At 34.1% G+C, this 19,490-nt stretch overlaps 1 protein-coding gene across 3 annotated transcripts in view; it reads right to left on the bottom strand.

Annotated features, from left to right (window-relative positions):
• The window catches only part of LOC108754327 (transmembrane protein 62-like), a 20,812-nt gene extending 6,620 nt beyond the window's left edge, over positions 1-14,192 (bottom strand). The window contains exons 1-8 of one of the 3 annotated variants that reach the window (XM_018496553.1): positions 14,172-14,192; positions 3,236-3,663; positions 3,038-3,149; positions 2,798-2,935; positions 2,383-2,709; positions 2,141-2,273; positions 691-846; positions 451-598 (exon numbers count right to left, since the gene is read on the bottom strand). In XM_018496553.1, coding sequence (XP_018352055.1) covers positions 451-598; positions 691-846; positions 2,141-2,273; positions 2,383-2,709; positions 2,798-2,935; positions 3,038-3,149; positions 3,236-3,439 — 1,218 coding nt within the window. In that variant the 5' untranslated portion in view covers positions 3,440-3,663; positions 14,172-14,192. The other 2 variants (XM_018496552.1, XM_018496551.1) reach the window with 2 other exon arrangements.
• Between the last annotated feature and the right edge of the window lie 5,298 nt (positions 14,193-19,490).

The raw sequence follows: 19,490 nt of genomic DNA, 5'->3' as shown, positions 1-19,490 counted from the left end.
ACGTTGGTCATCTTCGGTGCTCTCTCGGCCTTCAGAAAACCGTTTATACCATTCGAAAACACGCGCACGAGATAGAGAATTCTCACCATAGGCCTCTTTCAACAACTTATAGCACTCAGTCGGAGTTTTTTTTAATTTAACGAGAAATTTCACATTGATCCGTTGCTCGTGTTTTTCGTCACACATTGTTATCGGCACGAGAAAAAACCAAGTTCGTTTCTAACCTCTATAGAAAAAATACTACTACTGCGACAAAAACGTGTTTTCGTACTGGAATAGTAGACACTTCCAGCTATCCAACGCTGCATTCGTTTCCCACCCTACCCCTCTAGGACGCCTTCTGCGCGCGCAGTCTCGTTATTTAATAGTCAGACCTCGTATATATTTTTTTTTTAACTAATTGCTAGTATATTAATTTTTCATAAGTAATTTAAAAAATATTTACTAAACTGTTATTTGATGAATACCCTCCTTGTATCTCGTCGAGTTCCATGGCAATACATAAAGAGGTCCATTTACATGACCACATTTTTGCCAAACATCATTATCTAATTGAATTTCTACAGTTTTTAACGGAACCGTAGAAAATGCTAGTATTCTAGAACAAACAGCTTATAAGTTGAATTTTATAAACTAAATAATTTCATAAATAAGAAAACTTACGAGAGCATCGATAAAAAAAAAGCTTACCTGACGTGCGTGGATTTGATAACAGATTCCAAATTTTCTTTTTGTGGTATCATAAATAGCACGTTTTTTGGATTGGTGATTAATATTACAGGCCAATCATTGTGTTTTACATCAATAAATGAAAATTGGCCATGATCTATTGCGGCTAGGCGATACCTAGTAAGAGGTGTGTGTCAGATCTAACATTTGTAAACTAAATTAGAAACACTGATTGAGATAAATATTTTGATAAAATATTATATATGGTGAGGCATTTTAATCGCTCAGGCGAATATCTCAAAAACTAAGACAGCCAAGAAAAAGTTTTATATAAAAGTTGTAAGTTTTCTTGGGAGATAAAAGGTAGAAATAACGGATTTTAAATAGAGGGCACTACCAAGATCAGGTCAAGGTCAACATGAATTTTTTTAATGAAATCCTCCATTTTTTATTGCATATTCTTGTACCACACAATATTTTTTCGTTAAGTATTTTTTGAGTTATAGGGCTCGAAACAGTACCGCCGGCATTAGCATTACCCAAGGCATCCGATCGGCTAAAAATCTCATGAATGTTTAGGATTATGACTTGGATAACATTTATCAAGATCAAGGCCATTGATGATTATATCTCATATTTTCATTTTTACGTAAAAATTTTTCAGTGCAAAAATGAAAGTAAGAGAAACAATCTCCAATGATCTTGATCTTAATAAATATTATCTAAGACATAATTCGGAACATTCAAGAGATTTTAGCCATCGGACACCTTGTGTAATGTTAATGTCGGCAGTACTATAACTTTCGAGCCCTATAACTCGAAAAGTATTTAATAAAAAAGTATTTTATTACAGTGTTTTGGAAAGCTCTCGAGATGTGCTACAAGAATATGCAATAAAAAATAAAGGATTCCATTAAACAAATTTATGTTGACCTTGACCTGATCTTGGTAGTGTCCCTTATCCAAAATCCGTTATTTCCATCTTCTTTCCCTCAAGAAAACCTTCAATTTCCATATAAAACTTTTTCTTGTATCTCTGTTAGCTGTGAGATATTCGCCTGGGGTGATTAAAATGTCCCACTGTGTGTGTGTGTGTGTGTGTGTGTGTGCGCGCGCGCGCGCGCGGTTATACTTAAAAAAATAATAAAGAACATATATACTAATATAGTAAGAATATTTATATGATGAATAGCGAAATAATGTTTCATTATTAGTTTTAAATGAATTTTAGAAGTACAATTTTGTTTGTATACCACTAATTGCTGCAATAACAAAAAATTATATTTTTCTAGGCCATATCCAAGAATATCTACCTTCATAATCTGTGCACGAAAATATTCTTTTGACAACTAATATTTAAATACTAGTGTAATTCATTATATATGTATTCATTATAGAAAACAAAATCAATGAATGCAATTATATATAAACAACTGTCATTTTTAAATACTTCAAAGTATATTCGTCTTACATTCTATTGTCTTTCCAATCTGCTAATTCTAGCTCAAGGAAACCCGCCTTTTGTAAAGAGTACATGTTGGGTACCATATTGCCAAGCGTATGGAAGTGACCACACAGATACACCATGCTTTCTTTGTGACTACCTTTAATATATATATACAATAAATTATAACACACAAAATTATAACACTAATAGTTTCATAAAAAAAGAGATATAGTATATTTCTATAACCTAAAATATAAGCATATTACCTAAAATATTTCTGATATTTGTATCAGCTTGTGATATTATGCTGGATGTAGGGTAATGCCCAAACACAACCGCATGAGCAGCATTGCTTTCTTTTGATCGATTAATTAACTGTTGTATCCTATTAATCTCATCTTGATCTAAAATACCAATGAAATTAAATGGTCTCTTAGGACCTGGTTTCAAGCAAGCGTCAATTGCAATAAAGGAGTATGTTTCAAGACCAGTATCAATATTGTACATGTAAGATCTAGGATGTTTCTTTCCTTGAATAGAGTAGTATAAATAATAGTTATTTTTGGAATCAAAATTGATGATGTCGAAGTTGTCTGAAAATATATTAACATGTTTAGAATATATAATTTTCTTTGCTACACATGAATTTACAGATGTGCAATTAGAATGTACTATTCTTACCATGATTTCCTCTGACATCTAACCATAAAACTTTCTTGCTGACATTAGTCTGATCTATTATGTATCTATAATGTTGCCATTCTCGGTGTTCTTGTTTAGAACCAAATCCATCTTTAACTATGGCATCAGTCAAATCTCCTATTAAAAAATATAAGCATGAAATATTTTATTAAATCAACTTCTCTTATTAACACAAGTATGTAAACATTATATCTCTTGTATCTGTAAAATATAAGTTACCAGAAGCAAGAACAACTCTAGGCTGAATAGCATTTACTGTCATATTACAGAATTCCTTGAACTCTGATAGTCTAGATGGATCCCTAAAGATACTTATATGTATATCGGTTATCTAAAGAGATAAAAAGCTATCATGATATATCTCCATAGAATACAACTGCAACTTGCAGAACACTTCTAAATAATGCATTAACAAACCTGTAGGAACCATATTAAGTGATTATATGAATTTGCTATGTTATAATACTTTGGTTCGATCCATTGTATCTCTCCGTTATTGTCTCCCAAGGTTTCATCTGGAAAATGAGGATTGATGCTGATCAAATCAGCTATATTCGCCATCAAGATGGAGAATATCAGCATCAGGACCAGGAGAACAATAGTGGACTTTGATATTTTCATCGCTACAATATTTTACGAGATCGTGCGTTACTAGAGAAAATTGGGTAAAGTCTGATCGTCTTCGCCTGCCTTGATCCCAGCGTACGGCCACCGCGTTACTTATTCATACTTATTTATATATGGAAGCTGACGTGCACGTACGTATCAGACATTTATTCCGGACAAATGAGCACGAAGGAAGACGATCGAGCGATTTGGATCGCCCATGGTGTCCCTCGCATTCACTGTGACAACAAACGAAAAATATAACACTACACATTTAGGTCCGCGGCCATAGCAAAAAAAAGGGCTAAATGACGTTCTACATGATGCGGTTCACAATAAAATTGATCGGAGAAGCGAGACGAAATACCGGCTCGAGTTCTACTACAGTCAAGACTGCTTTATGCTTTCTAAACCAATCATCTTGCTGTTTACATTGATTCTAGTCACTTGCTACGAGAGAAGGCATGTTTTAATTCTCAATCACCCTGTCTTCTTTTATTATTTCTCTTTCACTGATCGTAGCTGATTATTCAAATGAGTTGTAAAGCTTGTAAAAATAGACATATTTACAAACCGCTCAAATCAGAGAGAAACCTCAGTATCGATCATGTAACTTCTTCCCTAGAGTGGAAACATGAAAAGTGAAAATTTTTATGTACACCAACGAGATAAGTAGAGTCTATTCCAAAATTCCGAATCGAGTTAGCTTAGCTTATTTTTTCCCCTGATGTTGGCAATTCCGTAAGGACCATTCCACACAACTTGCATAGCCGCATAAACATATGCATAAAGAAAATCAGCCAATCATATTTTACGTTTGTCTTTATGACAGAAATGTGATTGGATAATTTTCTTTACATTTCTTGCATATGGTTATGCAGCAAATTCGTGTGAAATGGTCCTAAGGCAAACCCATGCAGCATTTCATAAATTTTAACATTTTTAATCATTATTTTCAATGAGAAATGCATTTAATTCTGTTCTTAGATACATGATAATAAAAAATAAATGACAAACACAATATTTAAACTTTCATTTATAAACTTGCTGTTGATTCCGCTTACGCTCATTGCGCTCTATGGAGATGAAGGGATTCGAATCCGCATAACGAAAACTGCGGAACGCTCGTGATTGGTTCTGCTCTCGCGTTCCGCTATTTCGCTGCATGGGTTTGCATCCTAAAGCCATTCTACATTAACTTATGAAGCGTTGATTTCAAAATGCAAGCTTCAGATTAACTGTCGCAACAAACTTTGCGATCAGCTTGCAATTAGTGTAGAACCAGTATAATGTAGAACCGGCTTAAAGGATCCTCTACATAGAAGTCGTAGACGATCGTAGAGTCGTAGGAAACTGATCAATTCTAATCGAGTATTCTCCTTATATTTAATTGTAATTGGTTGGTTTTCTATCAAACAAGTAAAAATTTTAACCATTAAAGTTAATAGAAAAATTTTTCATTTTTTACTTTCCATCCTAGGAATAAAGTTTCATGATTGATACTCAGGTTAGTGCGATTCAATGGAACATATCATTAGAGATATCCATTTTATAACATCTCTAAAAAATATATATAGCTACGTTAAAACTTAAATTATATAACTTATTTTACAATATTCTAATTCATTTATTTACTTAAAACATTTTTTTAAATTAAATTTTAACATTTCAAGAGTTTTGAATGTCATTGCATAGCTATTATTAAAACCTTTGAAACTAAACAATGTCATTGGCCAAGTTTCCATCAAAGATTTAAACCGAATCAGAATGTAAGAACCAACCAACTACCATACAGTCGAGTTTCCTCTGCTATGGCTTCTACACACTGGACGTCGAAACGCTTGCCGCGCGGCAAAATGTGATGCGGTAGCCAAAAAGCTTATAGTTCCTAATGTGTTCATTAAATACCACGTCATTTTGCCGCGCGGCAAGTGTTTCCGCGTCTAGTGTGCAGGAGCCATTACAGTCAAACGACAGAGGAATGCTCGACGTAGTTTAATCCGGATTAAACCCTCGGTGAAAACTAGGCCATTGTTATACTATAACATTAATTATATAATAATGTAATATCATATCATAACATAATATCATACCTTAGCACGAACACAACCTCAATTTCAACTTACACTGATCTTCACTGACTTCGAAGACAGTGGAACAAAAGTTGAACTCAGTGCAAGTTTTTGCACCAGTTTTATCAATGGAATATTAAACACTGAATTTTCTCTAGTTTTCACAGTGGAACAACACAATTGCACTCAGTGCGCACCAGTGTTGCATCAGTTTTCCCAATGGAAAACGTTATAAAAGTATAGAAATATTTAAACGACTATCTACTAATGATATTGTCACATTATTTAACAAAATATATATATATCATTTCATTCTCAAAGTTGATTATATCATTGCATTGAAATAGTTCATATAAACAGCTTTTGATATGCACTGATCCAGTGTAGTGTAAGTCGAATCGAATTCACCATAAGTTTAAAGATGGATTTGAAGAAGTAAAAGCCTCATAGGGCTGTATTCTTATACTGACGCTCGACGCTCGATTTGAACGTTAAAACAGATCGTGATCAAAATTGATGCTTGATATTCGCCAATTTTGATCGCATGGCCTATTTTAACGCTCGAATCGAGCGTCAAGCGTCAACATAAAAATGCACCCTAACACTTTTTATTTTATTATTAAATCAAAGTATTGCGCTTCAAATGATTGTTTTGCAAGCACAAAAAGTAAAAATTAGACGTTGCTGAATCAGTCTAATTAATAAAAGATGGGGTTTCCTATTTAACCTGTTTTGCGAAATTAGATTAACTGATCATAAAGAATTTTTTGCTTACACTCAACTCTGGCCTGAACAATATAAAATGCTACTGGAATTAGTAACTTTATAATTGAAAACATGTAGCAATCGAAAACCAATGTACACGGAATTGGAACGACGGAATAGATTTCTTATTTGCTGTGTTCAAAAACTGATTGCCAACGCTGCAAGTACATTGTCATAAAAACATGCTACCAACAGCGTTCAATTTTAGTAAGCATGCAATTAGTGCGAATACGCATTTCAAATTGGAAATACTCACCATCTTAGATGCTGTAGTTGCCTCATCTCTTCAGCTGCAACAAGAAATGATGATAAAATTAGTGACGTCTTTGGCTGTGTTTCAAAATTGACTGCCATAATCATAGTGTACGTAACATAGATTGTAGCATTTTCAGTGCTGACAATAAAATTGGAACACGACCTTTATTCTTTCGCAGCACTGCCACAGCGTATTACGATGATTTTTGGAACGGTGTCGACAGTGCTGCCAATGCTGGCAAAGAATTTTGGAACACAGCCTAGAAATGAGTTTACTAGTACAGGGTGTCCCATTCATCACCGGTCGATTTGAATTTCGCGCTATTTTTAAAACGTCAAACCGATTAATCTCAAACTTCACATATGTCATCTAGACAGATGGGAAATTAATCATGGGAAAGTATACGGTGAAAGAACACGTACAAATTATTCAGGCGTAATAACAAAACTCAATCAACGGGCGAAGTAAGAGTCAACCACATTTTTTAATTTTTACATAAAATTATATATTGTATTAAACGCGATGAAACATCACGCCAAAAAAATAAAACTATAAACTAATACATTACAAGTAACAAGTTTCGGCTACCAGTTTGAGCCCTCTTCAGACATTAGTATAATAAAAAGTAACAGAACAAATTCAATTGTCGCAAGTATTCGCATAATCCGAATAATTGTCATTCATACTGTTCTGTGTTATGTGTCTATTTCTATTCAAGTTTTTAATTCGTAGGTTGATTGTGTCAAATATAAATGATAATGGGTAGTCATTATCTAATAAAATGTTAATGATAAGTGTCAAATTTTGTGTGTAAAATCGAAAGTCCGAAAGTAAAATTGTTCTGTCAACCAGCGAAAAAATCGTTCCTCTTTTTTGTGCAATGGGGTGGTTAGAATAAAAATTCAAAAACCTCCCTGAAAAGGTCGGCTTACGGTACCAATCAACTCCAAACCCGTTTCCAATGATCGATATAGTCACATCCAGGAAATTAATTTCATCCCCCCCAAATTCAGAAGTGAATTGTAATCGTGGATGGAACGAGTTAAATTGTTCTACTATTGAGTCAATTCTTGATGGTTCAACCGCAGTACAAATATCATCCACGTATCTAAAATAAAATATTGTGTCCAAGTTCAACGACATCAAGGACACCGTCTCAAGTCTCCTCATCACCAAGTCCGCTATTACAGGTGATAAGGGGGACCCCATAGGAGTGCCGTAACTCTGTTTATAAAAATTGTTGTTAAACGAAAAAAATGTAGAATCAAGAATGAACCTTATTGCCCCCACAAACTCCTCCCTAGGTAGAGGACAGTCTCCGGCAACATACGTCCAATGTTCATTGATGCAGTCTATGGCTATATCCACCGGAACATTCGTGAACAGAGATTTTACGTCCAGTGAGATTAATTTATATTGGTCTGTAGTGTGTAATCTTTTTAGTTTCTCAACAAGTTCGAAACTATTTTTTATATGACTCTTTGCTTTAGGAATGGATTTAATTAACATATTGTGTAAGAATGTCGCCAGTGGATAAAGCGGACTGCCCAACGAAGAGACAATGACCCTCAAAGGGCAACAAGCTTTATGTATTTTTATAGTAAAATTTTGATAATAATTTTTATAGTATTTTATAGTAAAATACATAAACCTTGTTGCCCTTTGAGGGTCATTGTCTCTTCGTTGGGCAGTCCGCTCTATCCACTGGCGACATTCTTACACAATATGTTAATTAAATCCATTCCTAAAGCAAAGAGTCATATAAAAAATAGTTTCGAACTTGTTGAGAAACTAAAAAGATTACACACTACAGACCAATATAAATTAATCTCACTGGACGTAAAATCTCTGTTCACGAATGTTCCGGTGGATATAGCCATAGACTGCATCAATGAACATTGGACGTATGTTGCCGGAGACTGTCCTCTACCTAGGGAGGAGTTTGTGGGGGCAATAAGGTTCATTCTTGATTCTACATTTTTTTCGTTTAACAACAATTTTTATAAACAGAGTTACGGCACTCCTATGGGGTCCCCCTTATCACCTGTAATAGCGGACTTGGTGATGAGGAGACTTGAGACGGTGTCCTTGATGTCGTTGAACTTGGACGCAATATTTTATTTTAGATACGTGGATGATATTTGTACTGCGGTTGAACCATCAAGAATTGACTCAATAGTAGAACAATTTAACTCGTTCCATCCACGATTACAATTCACTTCTGAATTTGGGGGTGATGAAATTAATTTCCTGGATGTGACTATATCGATCATTGGAAACGGGTTTGGAGTTGATTGGTACCGTAAGCCGACCTTTTCAGGGAGGTTTTTGAATTTTTATTCTAACCACCCCATTGCACAAAAAAGAGGAACGATTTTTTCGCTGGTTGACAGAACAATTTTACTTTCGGACTTTCGATTTTACACACAAAATTTGACACTTATCATTAACATTTTATTAGACAATGACTACCCATTATCATTTATATTTGACACAATCAACCTACGAATTAAAAACTTGAATAGAAATAGACACATAACACAGAACAGTATGAATGACAAGGACGAAGCGAAGGAATCAGTGTCCTGGCTTACGGTTCCGTTCATCCCGCGCCACACAGAAAAGTTCAATCGGTTCAACAATAACGACATCAGGGTTTCTTTCCGTAGTCCGAACAAACTCAAAAAATACATTAAGGTACACAAAGATGTTCATCCACACACATCAAAGAACAACGTAGTGTACAAAATTTCTTGCAATGATTGTGACGCTACGTACGTGGGACAGACAGGCAGAAAACTAAAGACAAGGATTGCAGAACATCGCAATCACATTAAATACAACACGTCGGCACGATCGGTAATAACGGAGCATAGGAGACAACTCGACCACGAATTTAAATGGGAGGAGGTCGAAATCTTAGATGAAGAGCCCAGCTATCGGAGACGTTTAGTTTCAGAGATGATTAATATCAGGAAACAAAAGAATGGTATCAATTTGCAGACAGATACCGATGGCCTCCACAAAGCGTATATTCCAATCATAAATAGAGTTTGACTTTCGGTTACGGACAGCCCGTCTCCTCTCTCAGTCTGTGTTGATCCTCACTACTGAACGTACATGATAATCGATACATTATGTCTGTTTTACATATCTGCGTTCCTTCTCTCTGTACACATTTCAAAAGTTTTTTAGTTCTTTTTTGGACAGATTAATTCAAACTTCTTACACATGATTTCTGGTGAGTTTTTTATGAAATAATTTTTATGGAATTTGTTTGAACTTTAGGTATTTTATATTATTTTATTTATACGTATTTGTCCGTTACGTTTTTTGTTTTTAATTTATCCGTTTTATTAACTAGAACTTCAACAATGACAATTTTAATACTTTTGACTGTTCAACCATACGGAAATTATGTTTCGAGATCGAGACTCACCCGAACTGTGATTATTCGGATTATGCGAATACTTGCGACAATTGAATTTGTTCTGTTACTTTTTATTATACTAATGTCTGAAGAGGGCTCAAACTGGTAGCCGAAACTTGTTACTTGTAATGTATTAGTTTATAGTTTTATTTTTTTGGCGTGATGTTTCATCGCGTTTAATACAATATATAATTTTATGTAAAAATTAAAAAATGTGGTTGACTCTTACTTCGCCCGTTGATTGAGTTTTGTTATTATGTTTTGAAAGAGTCCTTTGAATTTGTTTATTTATTTATTCAGGGGTATTACGAAAAATCACGATCTTTAGCGCTAACGATTCGCGAGCTTCGTAATCATTACCCTCGAAATCATGTGCCAGCAAAAAGCACTGTGTAAAGTGTGGTCGCTAGATTTATTGAAACTGGTTCAGTTGGAGATCTGAAAAAGTCTCCGCGTCCCCGTACCGCTCGTTCAAATGAAAATGTTGCTGCTGTTGCTGAAAGTGTGAGAGAAACCCCGGGCACATCAATTCGACATCGTTCTCAGGAACTGAACATTTCGAGGACCAGTTTGCAAAGAATTTTGAGAAAAGATCTTCATTTGCAAACTTATAAGATTCAATTATGCCAAAAACTTCAACCATTGGACCATCTCCAACGTCGCACATTTGTGGATTGGGCGCTGCAGAAGAAAAAAGATGATGATGATTTTTTCGACAAAATTATCTTCAGCGACGAGGCGCATTTTCACCTCAGTGGCTACGTGAATAAACAAAATTGTCGCATATGGGGCTCGGAAAATCCACGATTTTCGCGACCAGCGGTTGAACAACTGTCGATGCATCCAAAGCGAGTCACTGTTTGGTGCGGTTTTTGGTCGAAAGGCGTGATTGGGCCATTTTTCTTCGAAAATGATGATGGCGAAGCGGTTACCGTGAATGGGAAACGATATCGCGACATGTTGACCGGCTATTTCTGGCATCAATTGGAAGGTCTTGACTTGGCTGATATTTGGTTTCAGCAAGATGGCGCTTCTTGCCACACAGCGAATGGAACAATGGCACTTTTGCAAGCAAAATTTCCGTGATTTCCCGAAGAGGTGATGTCAATTGGCCACCAAGATCATGCGATTTGACACCTTTGGACTTTTTTCTCTGGGGTCATGTCAAAGGGAAGGTTTATGCCGACAATCCACAGACAATTCTATAGCTGAAAGACAACATTAAACGTATCATTGGTGAAATTGATCCGAGTTTGTGCGAAAACGTCATGAAACATTTTGGGAAAAGATTGGTGGTCTGTCAAAAAAGCCGAGGCGGCCATTTGGAAGATATCATATTCCATTATTAACTCCCAAGTTTGTACTTTTAAATAAAAAAAAAATTATCAAGATTACTTCAACCGAGTTTTATTCAAAAAGTAGATCGATCGGTGATGAATGGGAAACCCTGTATTCCGTTCAGTAAGAAGTTTCTCTATTATATCGGAATCTCCGAAATCATAGCCGGAACGTTATGAAAACGATACGGAATCAACGAAATGTTATAACGGTTGCAGGTTATGTCAATTCTGCTATTATAATGGTTGAGAATTTATCAAGTTCGAAGAAAAAAATTAATAATTCTTATTTTTCAATATAACATAATTCTTGTTTGTTTTGTCACAATATGTGGTCCAACTAATGCCAGCAATTCTTCAAATAATCGATGTCATTCTGAAGTAAAGCGGGGAACACAGACTCTTGTATAACGCATAACACATGAAGCATAAGAAATTGAACCAACCAGAGTTCTTTATTTTATGGAAAGGAAAGAAACGGAGGACTTCGATTGGTATATTTTCTTATGCATTACGTGTTATGCGTTATGCAAAAGTGCTATGCTCCCCACTTAATTGAAGAACTTCTCACAATCAGTCGTTTGCATTTCAATGACTAAATTGTCACTTGCGCCTTAGAGACGCCTCATTCTTTGTGTAAACGTTGGACATACCCAGAATTTTCGTTTAATTCTTTTATATTTTTATGTTATTGTAATAAAATGTTATAAGCGAAATACAATTTTCTTTTTTAAATATCGGAATGGCATGCCAACTTAGCATATTTCTTGCATTTCGCAATAATTTTAACATTACTAATAACACTACTTCTTCATCCATCCATTATAGAATTCTAAAAAAAAGGTTTTTGAATATTCGTTTAAATTTTTAGATTCAACTAACTCAGCTGAACATGTTATTCTGTTCTTTAAAAATTTTCTCTACCCGTCCTATGTAACCAGAGCAGAATATGAAATTTAATAACAAAATATATTTTACTTTTATAATTCAGTATTTTTGGGTATTCAAAGTAATGTTATAGATAAGATAATTGCATAAATTATGCATATTACTGCTTTATGCTCATTTCCATCAACGTAAATTAACTTTAATCTCGATTCAACTTACTTTTCGTCTCTTCCTCTAATTTTTAGAATTAGAAAAAGATGAAGAGTAAATTGAACTGAAATTAAATTTAATCTATATTAGTAAAAACAGGCATTAGTTGTATTAAAATTACGAAATATCGATTAAATCAAGCAAATTAACTTGCGGTCGAACCGTCATTCCGTTTCGTTTTTATTCCATTCCGGCTACAGATAGAGAAACTTCTTACAGAACAAAATTGTAGTGATCTTAAATTTTCTAGTAAGAAATTCGTTCCGTCGTTCCGGTTTCGTGTACATGGAAAACGACACCACTGTGTTTTGTGTGTGTGTTTTGGGTATCAATCATGAAACTTTTTTTTCTAGGATAAAAAGTAAAAAGTGGAAAATTTCTCCATTAACTTCAATGGTTAAAATTTTCACTTTTTATCTTAGAGATAGTTTCATGATTCATACTCTTCTCTTTTCTTTTTGTTGGACACAGTGTAAGTATATATAGTACACTGAGCGTGTACTATATATACTTATACTTACATCGGCATCTTTGATGTAGTGGGTCCTAGGTCACATGACTCGCTGCCATGTTGTTGGTTGGAAAGGCGCTTATAAATTTGAGTTTTTATAAAGCTACAGAATAATTTTTCTAAAAAAGAAAAAACATAATTCGGTTGTGTCATGAAAATTGTTTACAGCAAGTATATTTTTAAATCAGAATTATATATTATTATAATGTTAACAAACTCATTATATAAAAATATTATTCACATTATTAATAATAATAATATTAAACAGTAATAAGTAAATTAAAAATAATAATTGATTAAATATTATATAAAAATTGTAATTAAATAATTATGTATGAAAAAGTAATATACTGCATGGAAATTGTAATTAAATGTGAAAGTTGTAATTTAATAATATACATACATACACACACACGCGCGCGCGCGCGCACATGCATACTTTATTATGAGAATACTTTATCGTATACAAATATAACAGTCTACACAATATAGTGTCTTCAAAAAAATTTGATTTAATTTTTTAGTAAAACTTAATTTTATTAATCCCTTATACTTTTCTCTTACAAATTAAAAAAAATTAAGCTTTATACGAACGACGTACCACACGGCTTTCACTCGTGATACTCATGTATGGCCCGATTTCCTTACCACGAGTCTCACACAATATTATAGAGTTAATTATATTAGGTTGTTCGGAAAGTAATTTCGTTTTTTCCCAACAGAGGACTTATTGTATTTTTTCACAGCCAACTTCACACTTAAGCCGCATAATCATTATATATTTTGACAGCTGATATAGCAAGGCTTGCTTGTGAAAAAAGTTCGATTGATTCTACGCAGTAGTTTTTTTGGTTGGTGCCCTATCAAATATGAAAGTGAAAAGCAGAATTTTCGGCATATTTTACTTTTTTACTATCGAGAAGGTAAAAATGCTGTTCAAGCAAGAAAAAAATTATCCGATGTGTATGGAGAAGATGTATTGACAGAACGCCAGTGCCAAAACTGGTTTGCAAAATTTCGATCCGGCAATTTTGATGTTGAAGATGCACCACGTTCTGGAAGGCTAGTTGAAGCTGATGAAGACACAATAAAGGCATTAATTAATCTAAACCGGCGAATAACAACTCGTGAGATCGCTGAGAGATTAAATTTATTGAATTCAACCGTTCATGATCATTTGAAACGCGTCTAATTGAAAATCGTCTTTCATTTTCATAAGAAAAAACGAAATTACTTTCCGAACAACCTAATATTTTATAGGAAGGAGATCCTGCTAACCTGCAATTTCAACTTATTGAAGGCAGCCACATTTCTTGTTGGAAATCGACATGCATGCGCCTAAAAATTGGAGACCACATAAAAAGTTTAGGATCCATACTGTATGTACTTATACTGTACCCTAGGTATCAATTATGATGGAAAGTGAAAAGTGAAAATTTTTACCATTGAAATTAATGGAGAAAATTTTCACTTTTCACTTTCCTCCTAGGGATAAAGTTTCATAATTGATACCCAAAACCATTTTAGTTTGATCAATATAAAAGCGATTCAGAAGCTTTCAGGTGCGCTCATACGCATTTACATTTAATGTTCTTTAGTGAGACGCATATATCACCAAGATCATCTTGTGTGAACAGAGAAGTATATTTGAAAGATTATAAAAACGTGTGACTGCAAAATCTGCAAAGCATCAACATGAAGTGCTGTGGGCCTGGATGTAAGCAAAGAAGTAAGAAAGGCATTTCATTTTATAGGTAAAAATTTTTATATTAAGGGCCAGTTTCATCAACCCTAGTTACTTTATCGATATTTATATTTCAATGTTTTATTTATTATCTCTATATAACACTTTTTCTTTACTATTACTTTTTCTTTACTATTACTTAACAAGAATAAGTTAGAAAGACAGATTTTTAAGTCTTGCTGTTGGCTATTCTGATGATGAAGTTAATTGATGGATAAGCTTCTTAACTGGCGTTGGTGAAACTGGCCCTAGATGTATCAATTTCTACATACTCGTATGTGTTAACGATGTAAGATATGAAAATTGTTATTAAAATTATTTTATTGAATGTACGTAGGCTGCTGGAAAACTTTCTGCAATCTAGTATTTCCAATGGCGCCAACGTTCTACTACTATCATATCCGTAAAATTAGACGTTTTTAACCTATAATTCAATTGACAGTTTGTACCCAAGCCAACTAGTTTTGTTTATATAGTATTTTAAAAGAAGTTATTTTGTAAGAAAATGGAAATTTCGCGTGAAAATTTTAAGACAATGATTTTTTACGATTACAAATGTAATCTAACTCCGAAACAATGCATCGATCGACTTCATTTGGCTTTTGGGGATGAAGCACCATCCAATAGGACTGTTTATAATTGGTTTGCCGAATTTCAGCGTGGACGTACCTTTCTTAGTGATGAAGGTCGTCCATCCACGTCTGTTGTTGCCACTAATGTTGATGCTGTGCGTGAAATGATTGAGCGAGACCGGCATATAACATAAAGCGAGATTCAGGCATCCTTAGGCATTGACATGAAAGCAATATATACGATTTTGCATGATTACTTGAGCGTATGGAAACTTTGCAGTTGGATCCCACACAATTTGATCGAAGCTCAAAAGCAGGCTCGTGTTAAATAGAGCAAAGAAATGCTCAAGAAATTTAACCGAGGTCGGTCAAATTTTGTCTACAACATCGTTACTGGGGACGAAACATGGATCTATATGAGCCCGAAAGTAAACAACAATCCACTGTTTGAGTATTTCAAAATAAACCGAAATCAACAAAAGTTGTTCGTTCACGCAATGCTGCCAAGCAAATGATTGCTTGTTTCTTCGGTTATACCGGACACGTGACAACCGTGGCTTTAGAGAATCGAAGGACTGTAAATACTGATTGGTATACAACAATTTGTTTGCCAGAAGTCATAAATGAATTGCGTAGAACAAACCGAAATCGTCGCATCATCCTTCATCATGACAACTCCGACTGTCACACAGCACGTCAAACCGTTGATTTTTTTATCCAGTAATAATGTCGAATTGATGACTCATTGTCTGTATTCACCTGATTTATCACGTAATGACTTCTTTTTGTTCCCAAACATTAAAAATAAGATGCGTGATGAGCGATTTGAGTCGCATGAAGCAGCTGTTGAAACATTTCATACACTGATATCTGAGGTTACAGCTTAGAGTGGAAAAAATGCTTCGAAAATTGGTTCGAGCGTATGCAAAAATGTATCGATCTTAAAGGCAAATACTTCGAAAAACAATAAAGCCATTTACCGAATTGTATATGTTTTTTTTCATATTGTTTGCAGAAACTTTTCCAACAGCCTACGTATTATAAGAAGAAATAAAATCTCATAGATAAAAAATGATACCTCACAGATTACAGCCCTTTCCAATAATGTTTCTTTGCCAATTAATTAAAACCATTCTTCATATCTGTCATCTGTTATTACGCAAAATAAACGAAAGCGTCTTTCGCTGCGGTTTTGCAATTTTCAATACAGCAACCAGGCATTTTCGATATTTTCTAACCAGTTCTAAGTTTACACAAAGTCACAAATGCATATACTTGTAAAAGTATTGTTTCGTTTTGTCTCTCGGGAGCTGCTTGAGGTCGCTGAATAAACCTAACGTACTTAAAATATAGGATTCACACTATCCGTCATATATTTGACATTTATTACGATGAATGTCGGATGTCGTATGACGGATGTCGTACATAGATTGCTTTCGAAAATAAGTTGATTGGTGTTGAGAAAGGAAGTAAAGTTGGCAGTATTGGAAATTACAAACGCTGCGTTTCGTTTCTCCCGCTGGGACTGCTGGAAAGTCACAGTAATGGTGAATATAAAAGTAGAGAAGAAAGCTATTTGAAGTATTACAAAATGTACGCAAGTAGAATATTAAATGTTCTCATTCCAGTAAACAAGAATAGATTAAAATAAATTGAAATTTTTTTCTGTCCAAATGCGTATTTTAAATAGCGAATACTTTTTTTGGATTCAATTGGATTCAATTAGATTCAATTGGATGCAATTGGATTAAAAACTGCATTTTCTATTCAAAATTTTGAATTCAACAGTATTCACAATTGTGTGTTTGTGCACAGAAAAAGCTAATATTATTTTCAGATTGAAAGGCATAAAGATATACTCCATGCAATTCCTATAAATAAATAAAAATGCATTCAAGATTGAAAAGTATTTATTTTAACATTCGTGAATCAATATTTCTGAAAATCTGAATCCATTTCAATTCATTTCAATCCATTCTCGTTTGCTGGGTTACGATTACGTATACAACATCTCTATGAGTTATACATAAAGTTGATGTTAAACAACGTGTTATATACAATATTATGAGGACATTTAATGTTTTACTTATGTACATCTTGTAACACATCAAATAGCTTTCTTCTTTATTTTTATATTCACCATTACTTTGATCTCCCAACAGTCCCAATGGGAGAAACGAAACGCAGCGTTGGTAATTCCCAATACTGCCAACTTTACTTTCTTTCCCAATGCCAACCAAACTTATTTTTAAATACAACCTACATTTCAAGTACTCTGGGTTCATTTGGAGCGATCCCAGCAGCTACCGAGAGACAAAACGAACAATGCTAAAGTTATAACAGAACCGGATTAGGATTGCACTTAATGTGTAAAAAGTTACATGAAATGCACTATCTGAACTATTCGATGCCATTTTGGCTCCAAATGCTAATTCAGTGAATTTTTCCATCTCATTACTTTCTTATCTTGTGATTTCAATTGCCATGGGTACAGTATATACAGTAGCGCAATTCTTCTGATTTTATTGGCCAAAATGAAATGCGCATGTGTGAAATAAGTAAACTCGATCTCATTTCCTTTTTTTTTTATTGCTCTCTCTCTCTCTCTCTCTCTCTCTCTCTCTCTCTCTCTCTCTCTCTCTCTCTCTCTCTCTCTCTCTCTCTCTCTCTCTATTTAAGTGAGCGTTTTAATGTTCCACTTTAACATTTGTCGTTCAAACATACATGGTTCAGAATAGAAATTTAGAGGAAAGTATTACGTGTATTGTCCATTTGATGAAATGTTGTATGAGAAATCTCGAGAAATTGGTCTAATTTTGTGAAAAAATGAACAAAAGTAACATAGAAAATCGAGCAAGAAAGATTTCTTTTTATTTATTGTATTTTAAACTTATTTTTTAAATTTATACATACATGTATAAATTTCTTTTTTATCAGCTCTCTCATAATATTTTCATAGATATATAATTACATAATATTTCTTTATACAAATATACATTTTTAAGTTAATTTAATATTTTTCCTAATTTTTATATATTTTTGCTTTATTTTTCAATATATTTACAATTTATTTTTATTAATTTTTATAAAGTTTAAATTTTTTATTTCATCGCAATATTAGGTTTAATCGCGTGCTCTAATATGCTCCAATATGTTCCTACAATGAGTGCTTTCCAATTGCTTAACACATCTTAACACAAACGTACACAGGAATGCAAAGAGTAACATTGTGCATGATTCAATTGGAACAATATATACGCTGTAGTTGAGATCCGATTGGGATAGAGTTAGATTAAATGTAGCTTTTTTTGTCTATATTAAACAAGAAAAAGTAAAAGTGTCGGCCACTCAATATCTTCCATCCTAATTTATAGCCGCCGCAGTTAGTAATATGTAATTGTCACTAGAAAACATAAGCTTACACAGCCCTCGACTAAGTACAGAGGTCCTATTCTTGAAAAGTATCGCATACGAAAAACTAGAGAAATACTATAGTATATGTAACGGATACTGTAGTATTTCCTTAGTTTTTCGTATGCGATACTTTTCAAGAATAGAGGCCCAGATATGTAATGTTGTGTCGACGACAACGGACAATTGGAACACAACTTGTGTCGCCGTCTTGCAATATCCCTCGACACTTTCGTGTATATAATGACACAAGTTGCGTTCCAATTGTTCGTTATCGTTGACACATCTGCACTCAGTCAAGGACTATGTAAGCTTGTGTTTTCTAGTGACAATTACATATTACTAACTGCGGCGGCTATAAATGAAGTTGGAAAACGTTGAGTGACCGGCACTTTTATTTATTTTTTTGTTTAATATAGGCAGAAAAAGCTACATTTAATTTTAAATTAATTTAATTTAATCTACCTTTATTCAAAACGGATCTCAACCGTGCACAACGTACATTCTGTTCCAATTAACTCGTGCACAACTCGTTACACTTTAGCTGCGTTCTATTTAACGCTCACAACGCTCGTAGAATCATTTCATCCTTTATCCGTTTATCAGATGTTGAACAAAGACAAACGATGCTCGCGAGAGTTGCGAGCGTTAAGTGGAATATAGCTTTTGTACATTTCTGTGAACATTTGTGTTAAGTAAGTCCCATTTCATGCAACGAAGCTTTACTGGCGAAGACCCCTCACTCTGTCGATTCGAGCGAAAATAAATAGCAACTTCGCTCATAGTTCAACACTATCGAATATAAGCGAAGGAATGCAGCGAAGCATTCTAACCTACTACCTGCTTTCTTTAACATTATAAAATATTATA

This window comes from Trachymyrmex septentrionalis, unplaced genomic scaffold (assembly GCF_001594115.1).
Source record: "Trachymyrmex septentrionalis isolate Tsep2-gDNA-1 unplaced genomic scaffold, Tsep1.0 scaffold79, whole genome shotgun sequence".
Taxonomy (NCBI): domain Eukaryota; kingdom Metazoa; phylum Arthropoda; class Insecta; order Hymenoptera; family Formicidae; genus Trachymyrmex; species Trachymyrmex septentrionalis.
Note: the sequence above shows the minus strand (reverse complement) of the source record. Positions and strands in the feature narration are given on the sequence as shown.